This window comes from Lactuca virosa, chromosome 8 (genome assembly GCF_052849685.1).
Source record: "Lactuca virosa cultivar CGN04683 chromosome 8, Lactuca_virosa_CGN04683_v6, whole genome shotgun sequence".
Lineage (NCBI taxonomy): Eukaryota > Viridiplantae > Streptophyta > Magnoliopsida > Asterales > Asteraceae > Lactuca > Lactuca virosa.
This window is the reverse complement of record NC_136433.1, coordinates 173,562,742-173,573,070: the sequence shown is the minus strand read 5'-3', so window position 1 is coordinate 173,573,070 and position 10,329 is coordinate 173,562,742. Positions and strand designations below refer to the sequence as shown.

Below are 10,329 nucleotides of genomic sequence, written 5' to 3'. Positions count from 1 at the left end.
TTATATCCACTAAAAAGTGTTGAGAAGCTCTACAACCCTATCAAATCTCCTTTGCCTTAAAACTTACCGAACTTAAATCCAAAATTTATAAAAGGTTCGAACTATCACTTTATGGTTATACCCTTGGGATCCAAAGCACCAACTGAACTGTCGGGTCACCTAATCTACATTACCCACATCCAAAGGGGTCTAAATCTCACTTTCCCCCAAGGCTCGAAGCCTTATGATAACTAGTTTTTGGGTCACGTCCCCGAATGATGAAGCAATTCAGAACAGGTTGTTACAATCCTGATGATGATCAGTCGGGGAAAATAGAAATGCCACGACGTGGTCTAGTGATGCTACATTGTGGTGTCTTTTCAGAGTATATTCAAGATCCAAAGTAATGTATCATTCTTCTCAATGACTTAGGATCATTCCCAACGTCTTCTTTCTATAAAATGCTTCAAAAACTCATTTCTTCATCAAGCAGGAACCCAACACTTATTCAAAAACATGCTCTTCAATTATAATCTTCACAATATGCATCGCTTTTTCATCTATTACGCTCCTTTAGTGCTTCACATATTTTTTTCTAACACTAAAAATAAAATTAAAAGACTAGAGAAACACATAATCATTTGGTTAAACTAAAAATAAACACTAAAAATAAAAACTAAAAAAGAAAAAGAAATCTAAAGGAAAAGAAAATGCAAACTCTAAAACATCGGGTTGCCTCTCGAAAAGTGCTTCTTGTTGAGGAATCATGAGCCAGGCTCCTTCCCACTCTACATTGTTGCGGTTGGAAGTGGGATCTCCCTTTTTATCTTTTTCTCCTTCCACTTGCGCTTGTAAGCTTGAACCCTTCTAATGTATGCTTTCTTTGATTTTTCCTTCGTCTTTTTCTTGGAACTTTTTTCATACTTACGTTTACCCCTTTGTCATGCTTTTCACCTTTGCACTCTTCTTGTCATATGCTTTAGGACCTTCCTTGTCTAACTCCATATTGACCATTATAGGCTCCTCTAATTCTCCACCCATGTCTTCATCAATTATCTCAACTTCTTCATATAAGTCATCTTCTATTTCATCAATTACTTTTTCCACTTGAACCTTAGGTGTAGTAATTGTGGTCACCTCAAATGTCATGGGAACTGAAGCTTTTGGTTTAGAACATTTGAAATTTTCAATATTAGGCTTCTTCCAAACCTTCAACTCTTCTTCCATCATCTGTTCAATTTCTTCTAGCTCATTAAGGTCTTCTTCCATATCATCCATCTTTGACACTTCATCTTTTGGGTTTTCATGACGCACTTTTGGACTCATTTTAAAAGTAATTGCTTCATCTTCTACACGAAGTGTGAATTTTGAGACGTGGATATCAACTAGAGCTCTAGCGGTACTGAAGAATGGTCTTCCCAAAATTATGGGAAGGGTCTTCATCTTCTTTCATGTCGAGAACCACAAAGTCAACCGGAAAAACAAAATTTCCCACCTTCACTAACAAGTCTTCAATGATTCCTCGAGGGTAAGTGATCGAGTCATTCGCCATTCGAATGGTCATACTCGTGTCTTGGAACCTTGGTAAACCGAGCTTTTTATAGAAAGAATATGGCATAATGTTGATTCTTTCCCCCGAATCGGCTAAAGCATTTATAGAAGTGGAGTTGCCAAATTCACAAGGTAAAGTTAGTTGGCCTGGATCTGCCATCTTGATTGGCAATCCATTGATGATTTTAGCTGAACATAACTCATTAAGCACTATGGTTGATGCTTTTTCCAACTCCTTCCTATTAGTCATAACATATTTTGCAAACTTTGGAAGTTTATCCATGGACTTGAGGAATGGGGCGTTTATCGAGAGTGAGAGTAGTTGTTCTATAAACTTCTTTTGTTTCGGCTCCAGAGAATGCTTGAGTGCTTGAGACGGGAACGGAAAAGGAGGTTGATACAAATTAAGAGGTGAAATTTTTTTGTCATCCCATGACCACGACGTGTAGAAGCATCATGACATGGTTAATCATCAGAGTGCGATCAACATTTTGCGTTTTTAGCTGCGTGCTTCTCTTCTTCTAAATATGAATCAGGCTACATACTAACTGTTTCATGGGGCATAAATGGCTCAAAATGAACTTCTTCTTCGATGTAGATTGCCATTACATGAGGTTTTGATTTTTGGACTTGATTTCTAGGTGTTATTCTCTCATTAACAAGTGTTGTTAGTTGCCCAAGTTGAGTCTCTATGTTCTTGATGGAATCTTGATGATTTTTTACATTAGGATTAGTAGTATGATGTCTCTTTTTTGAGGCTTCCATAAACCTATGAAGTATTGACTCAAAATCCACCTTATTTTCGGGTGGTGGTTGCTCTTTTTAGTAAAAGACTCGACCGGTTTGTCTATATTTCTCATTTTATTTTTATTTTTTGCACTCTTCATATGGCAACCACTCCTTTTTGGGCTTCCTCCAATCTTCATCATACTTATCACCACTTGAATAGAAAACTTGTTCTTTTCGGTTACCATTATCATCAAGATCACAATCATTGGTCAAATGTGGTCCACTACAATTATCACACCCAATTCTTATGGGATGGATTGATTGATCCTATTTTGTTATTTGCATATCCATATTTTCTAACTTTACCAAAACCACAGCCATGTTTTCGTTCCCTCCATCTACTTTACCTCTGGTGACATCCTCTCGTGGGTTGTGGTACTCACCTGAGTGCTTTTCAAACTCTTCAATCAATTCCTTAATAGTTTACGGCTCCTTCTTCATCATAGGCCCTTGAGAGTCAAGAAGTTTTATTGTTGTGACATTCACTCCATCATAGAAAATGGACACTTCTTGTTGGCCATTAAGGTCATGTTGAGGACAATGACTCTCCAACCTCTTGTTGCAAATTAGAAATCTTCTTTTTGAGCTTTGAGATCTTTGAAGGTGGACTAAATTTCTTAATAAAATCATCACGAAGATTGTACCACATAGTAATTGATTCGGGCGCAAGTGACTTCAACCAAACCTTGGCGTCGCCAGTAAATGTCACCGGGAGAATCCTAAGTAACATGGATTTTCTTGGCACATTAGGAACATTGAAGTAGTTTGCATTGTACTTTACTTCATCAATATGCTGAAAGCATCTTCATATTCTTTCCCAATGAAAGGTATATCCTTGAGCATCGATAGAATATGCCATTTGAGCTCAAAACTTCTTTCAACTGCTATCTCGGGTGGGACAAGACCTGGTCTGTGTTCTTCACATATCCTCTTGTTGTAATCTCCCATCCTCATTCACGTGATATCCGTCATCTCTTCAACCTCCCTCTTTTTCTCTTCCTCGTCTAAACTTTCTTATGTAGTATTGTTGGCTCGTATCCAATTCCCTTCTTATCAGGAGTCCTGTAGAAACTTTCAAAGCCCTTGTCCGATTGAAAAGTTCTTGTTCACTTATTGACTTTCTTGTTCTTCTTTTTGTGAAAAGCTGATTCTGGATCTTGAAGTGGTGGAACTATTGGATTTTTAGATTCTCGGGTCATAAATCACTGAAATCAAAACAAAACAAAACACAAACGTGTAAAAAGAATAAAAATCACTAAACTAAATATTAACTGAGACAAGACCACGATGTGGTGAATACGACCACGACGTGGTTGCACCTCAGAGAGAAAAATAAAATAAACCAATGCAAACAAAGTAACTTTTTGCGGTTTTTACCCCACAAAAGAGGTCGAATAACTAAAATCAATTAAACGATAAATCAAATAAACCGTTTCTCGGAAACGACGCCAAAAACTTGATGTGCACTTTGTATAGCTATCTAGATTTAAATTTATAAACCTAACTAATTAGCTAAATTATCTACTTATAGGCAGTGTACCTCGTCGGGTTATAGAATAGCTCAAGTAAGTCGAGTGTCGATCACAGGGAACGGAATTCAGTTAAAACTAATTACTTCTAATTAAACTAAGAAACAAACTTTGATTGGGTGGTTTTTACTGATTTTGCAAGATCAGAAAAACTTAATATCAACTAACAATTAAGTAAGCAAAGAAAACAAATTAACTTCATGAAGTAAAAGAATACTTCTGCTTAGATTCGATTTCACCTTCTCCTATGGTTGATTTCTAATGGATGGATTATATTGATTACCAATTTGTAACTAGCTATTATGATCAAATATCAAGGCCTACCAATTCATGAATTACCAAGCAATGATCATGATCAAGTTAAACACCAAATCGATAATAAGCATAAATTGGACTATGAAAGATAGTAGTTACTTTCCTATGATCAAGTTAAGCAACCAAACACAAATTAAGATTAATTAAGCTTTCTAACACATTTAAAGTTACTAGCTTTAATAACTTAATCTAATATGTGATTAATCCTAGCTCTAATTATTTAATGATCATAAACAATTAGGAGACAAATTCATGCAATTAATATGATTAATTATCACACATAATCCGATTTATAAGCAATATAAACTAGAACTAAACATGATAGGGTTTGGATTATCAAGCACAAGTAAAATCATTAATAATCATCCAAATATTGAAATCAACACATATGGATAAATTTCATCTTCACCAAATAGAAGTAAAGGTATTTAGCCTCTCATTGTAGCAGAAAAACACATAAAATCCATATAAAATAAACTAGACATAAGTAATGATTAGAAAACCAACTAGATCAATGTGGAATTCTTCTAAATTTTCTTCAATCCTTGAGCACCACTTGATTTTCGATCTTCTTCTAGGTTTCCAAGGGTTTTCAGTCATAATTCTCCTCAGAAAACCGATCACATGCTTTTAGATTCGACCTAATGTTTGGGTTTTTTAAATTGCCAAAATCTTATCACCACGTCGTGGTCGACAGCGACCACGACATGGTCCTCGAATAAATCTCATATTATCCAAGTCATCTCTGATGGTCGCAAACCTTCCATTCACCACGTCGTGCTGGAGATCACCACGACGTGGTCTTCAGTCTTCAAGTCTTCTCCTTTTGTTTTAGCCCCCGTTTCCTGCTTCAAGCTCCTCGTTTGCTTCCTTTTCATCCCAAGCAAGTCTTCACTGCTACAAAACATATTTCAAATATAATAAGCATATTTTGTTCCAACATAAATATAATTGTAGCTAAAAGTATTAGAATATGCATTAAATACATAGTTAAATATACACATATCAATAGCTAAGCCTCTCACTGCATTACCCTAGAAGGAAGCAAAGTTCAATTAGGAAGATAAACAGGAAGCTGCATTCCAGAGATTGAAAAACATGTTGTGCAGCACTCCTATCCTATCTCTCCCAGAAGGGACAGAGGACTTCGTCATATACTGCAATGCGTCTCACTAAGGATTGAGTTGCATTTTAATGCAAAGAGAAAAGGTGATTGTGTATGCATCTAGACAGCTCTAGGTACACAAAGTGAATTATACGACCCACAACCTTGAGCTAAGAGCAATAGTATTCGCCCTGAAAATCTGGAGACATTATTTGTATGGTACTAAATGTACTATTTTTACCGACCACAAAAGTCTTCAACATATTTTCAGTCAAAAAGAGCTGAACATGAGACAGCGAAGATGGGTGGACTTACTGAATGATTATGAAAGTGAAATTTGTTATCATCCCGACAAGGTAAATGTTGTAGCAGATACATTAAGTCGCAAGGAACATGTAAAACCAAGAAGGTTGAAAGCACTAACCATGACTATCCAGTCTAATCTTAATGTACAAATAAGAGAAGCTCAACTCAAAGAAATGAAAGAAGGAAACATTTCATATGAAGCTTTGAGAGGAATGGATAAACACTTTAACTTTAAGGAAGATGGGATGTGTTATTTCATGAACAGGATCTGGACACCAAAATTTGGTGAAATCTGGAACTTAGTCCAGGACGAACCTCATAAAACAAGATATTCGGTGCACCCAGGTTCAGACAAAATGTACATAGACTTGAAGAAATTGTATTGTTGGCCTAATATGAAAGCGGAGGTTACCACTTATATGGGCAACTGTCTGACTTGTTCTAAAGTCAAGGCAAAACATCAAAATCCCTCGAGATTACTCCAACAACCCAAAATTCCCGAGTGGAAGTGGGAAGAAATTGCTATGGATTTTATCACGAAACTACCTAAGACCCCTAGTGGTTATGACACTATCTGGGTAGCGGTTGATAGATTAACAAAGTCCACCCACTTCCTACCAATCAAGGAAACATACAAGATGGAGAAGCTGACAAGAACTTACCTCAAGGAAATTGTCAGACTTCACAGAGTGCCAATTTATATAATATCTGACAGGGATAGTAGATTTACTTCAAGGTTCTGGCAATCATTACAGAAATAATTGGTAACTCGGTTGGATATGAGCACAGATTATCATCCACAAACTGATGGTCAAAGTGAAAGAACCATTCAGACTTTAGAAGATATGCTACATTCATGTGTAATTGATTTTGGTAACTCTGGGGATACCCATTTACCACTCATTGAGTTATCATACAATAATAGCTACCATATGAGAATAAAGGCTCCTCCATTTGAGGCCTTATATGGACGAAAATGTAGGTCCCCATTATGTTGAGAAGAGGTAGGAGATACGCAATTAGCCAGAAAGAATACGGGAGATACACTACACGCAGGTCTGGAAATAATCCACAAGACCACACAGAAAATCGTGCAAATAAAAGAAGGAATCAAGACCGCACGTGATCATAAGAAAAGCTATACTGATGTAAGACATAAATCGTTGGAATTTCAAGTGGGGGATAGAGTTATGCTGAAAGTCTGCCCTTGAAAGGGCATGATCCGGTTTGGAAAACGAGGCAAATTGAACCCAAGATACATAGAACCTTTCGAGATCCTCGATAGAATCGACCTTTTTGCATACTGATTAAAACTGCCTCAAGAGTTAAGCAAGGTACACGATGTATTCCATATATCGAACCTTAAGACATGTTTTTCTGATGAAACTCATGCAATTCCACTCTAAGAAATTCAAATAAACACAGAACTCCACTTCATCGAAGAATCTGTGGAAATCATGGACTAAGAAGTTAAACGATTAAAGCAAAGTTGTATCCCTATCATTAAAGTGTGTTGGAACTCTCAAAGAGGGCCAGAGTTTACTGGGAATATGAAGATTTAATGAAACAAAAATATCCCCAATTGTTTAAAGACATCCCATCTTCAAGTTGAATTTCGGGACAATTCTTTTAACAGGGGGAGAATGTAACAATTGGTAAAAAACGGACCAAGAAGTTTCCGGTCAACCACCATAGATGTAATTCTAATAAAAACTATTATATGTTTACTATTATTCTAAGGAACAAATTAAGTCATTTGTTTTAACTATTAGCGATTTAGTCCATTGTACTTGGGTTTAAATCTATAAATTTGATTTCTAGTTTACAATACTTTAGCATGAAGCGAAATCAAACAAGTAGAAGCAACGAAAACAAAACTTGAATATAGACGTCTATAGGAAAACATTTTCGGATACACTCTTAACAATGGATACACTCATACACATAAGATATTGCAAGACGTTAAATTTCGTTTATTGTGAATATAGACGACGGAAAACAATGACATTTTTATTAAAATATAATATATGTAACTATATACGTATGATAGTATACTTCATGTATTTAATAAACAAATATCATATATGTACATATATGTCATGAAATTGTACTAATATTCAAGTAATTAAACAAATTGCACTTCTATAAGAACTCAATCGATTGTATAAATATTTTTTTATATATATAATGTATAAGTATATAAGCATTATATGTATATATAATTCAATATCTATCATCATAACTACACACAAGCATGAAATCTCTTCCATTTCTTTTAGAATTTTTCGAATATATATATATATATATATATATATATATATATATATATATATATATATATATATATATATATATATATATATATATATATATATATATATATAATATGCTCAAATCATAAAGAAAAATGCTAAATGAATAATGAAAGATTCATGAAGTACATTCTTGATATTCACCTGTTGTTACATTCTTGATATTCACCGGTAGTTACCTCCACACACACTGACTCTCACAATATGAGTTAGTACAACAAAATATATGGAAATCCGAAGTACCTAGCCTATCTATATCTATCAAAATATTAAATAATATTCACTCTTACCTCTTCTTACTCGATATCTCTCTCCCTATACACACACAACATTATCTTTCGATATCTCTCTCACTATACACACACACAAGATTATCTTGGGGATTACTCAATTGTACTCTCATATCTTACAATGGATTCACATTGGTACAATTGTATCCAAATGAAGATTTTAAGAAATATGTTTAATCAATCCATATCCTCTTAAGAACCTACACAGTTATTTCCTCACCATCCTCCCTCTCTACACTCTCTCATTCTCGAAAATCCTCTACATCATCTCCATTTTTTTTCTTTTTGCTCTCGGTTCCAGCATCAAAGGAAGGCAGCAAGAGATACACACAAATATATGGTATTACTAGTTTAAGTTTTGAATATTTGAGTTTATAATAATTATGTCATATTATTTACTTACATGTCATCTATGATCTTTCTATGACATTTACTGATTTACATATCATATAGACTTTATTTACAAGTATTGTATCACTCCACACTTTTATGTCGTTATAAACTTATATTTGCAAGTTTAAAAGTCGTATTCTACATGCTATCTTAAAGTATAGTTGAGATAGTAGCAAATAAAATGTTGTTATTATTACCAAAAATATATTTAAAAGATCATTTTATGGTAAATTCTATTTAAAATGACATCTAAAGATATAAATGTATATATATCATATAAAAAGACTATTATGTTACAATATGTGGATTATTGTTATATTTCAAGAACAATGATGTATAACTATATGTGTATGTGACCATGTCATAAAATCTTAAATGTAAAAATACTAGATGTTTAAGAAAAAGCATTTTTACGGGGAAAAACTAATATGGAACGTCTTTAAGACATAGAAATGATCTTTATTTCATTGATACATGAGCATTTTATAAAAGTTGTGAAGAATGTGTAAATATTTAGACTATTATGATAGTTATACATAATATTTCGTTTAAAATATTTCTAGACAAAAGGAAATGCTATGAAAACCGTATATTATAATAGTTTAGTACATATTTAATATTGTCATGTTATGAAACGTTAAAAATCGTTTACTAGAATATTTGTTATATTTCTAGCTTTTATTATAAACTATTAGGTTTATATAGCCTGCCCGAAATTCTCTGGAAAACTATTATAAGTTATTGTTCAAAGTTAAATAAACTTTATAACTAAAAGTCTCCAACCCTGAATAACTAAAGAATTGTGAACAAAAATACTTTTCATCAAACTAAGAACACATACTTAGTGAAGACCTCTGTAATAACCGTTAATCCCCAATAAGGGAGAATGTTGTGTATAGATCAATACTGGTTGACACCCCGTCTACGGTTGCTAGCTACAACCTTCGTATGACGAGACAAAACGGACGATAACTTCTTATTTTGTCTAATTGTTTTTAACATTGATGAAGCGTCGTTGGAACTATTTTATATTTAACAGAGGCGGATACAAGTCATATAGCTTGGTTATTAAACTCTACATAACCCTACAATCCATTACCAAAATACTAATATAAATCAAAACGGTATGTATTGGTGATATTATTTTATGATATTATTTATTTACGTAAAATAAATAGTTAGTAGTTCCCTTCTCAAAAATATGTAAATCTTTACTTATGTATTATAAGTAATATTTACTTTGATTTTTATAACGATTCAAGAAAAATAAGTTCATCTAATCTATATTTATTTAGAACTATAAGAATGAATAATTCTTTGTGTATCCTTCTTACATTTATAAAAATTGCATTTTTATAAAACTCTCGGCGTCAAAACCTATGAAACTCACCAACATATTTTGTTGACGTATTTTTAAAATGTGTGTATTTTCAGGTAACTAAGAAGCCGAAGGCAGGACACCAGTGCTATGGAAATTATATTTCCTTACTTATAAATAACCGTGACATGTTTTTCTTATTGCTAACGTTTAAAGTATTGCAATGTTTCCGTTTCCAAATTTAAAAGTCTATAATATAGTAATTATCGTAATTCAAGTGTTCAACATATGTGGCTAACTATGATCCAATTTATAACGTCGTGAGTCCGACATTTTCCGTCGTTGGTCGGGGAGTGACACTTTAATGGTGTTCCCTCTTTTAGCAATGTACTTTGGTTTTCCTATAAAAGCAATGTACTTTGAGTCATGCTTTGAGGTTGAA

At 33.7% G+C, this 10,329-nt stretch overlaps 1 protein-coding gene across 1 annotated transcript; it reads right to left on the bottom strand.

The window, feature by feature from the left end:
- Positions 1-1,372: 1,372 nt before the first annotated feature.
- Positions 1,373-1,813, bottom strand: LOC145131067 (uncharacterized). The gene has a single exon (XM_079065805.1). The coding sequence runs from the start codon at positions 1,811-1,813 to the stop codon at positions 1,373-1,375; it is 441 nt and encodes a 146-aa protein (XP_078921931.1).
- Positions 1,814-10,329: the final 8,516 nt, after the last annotated feature.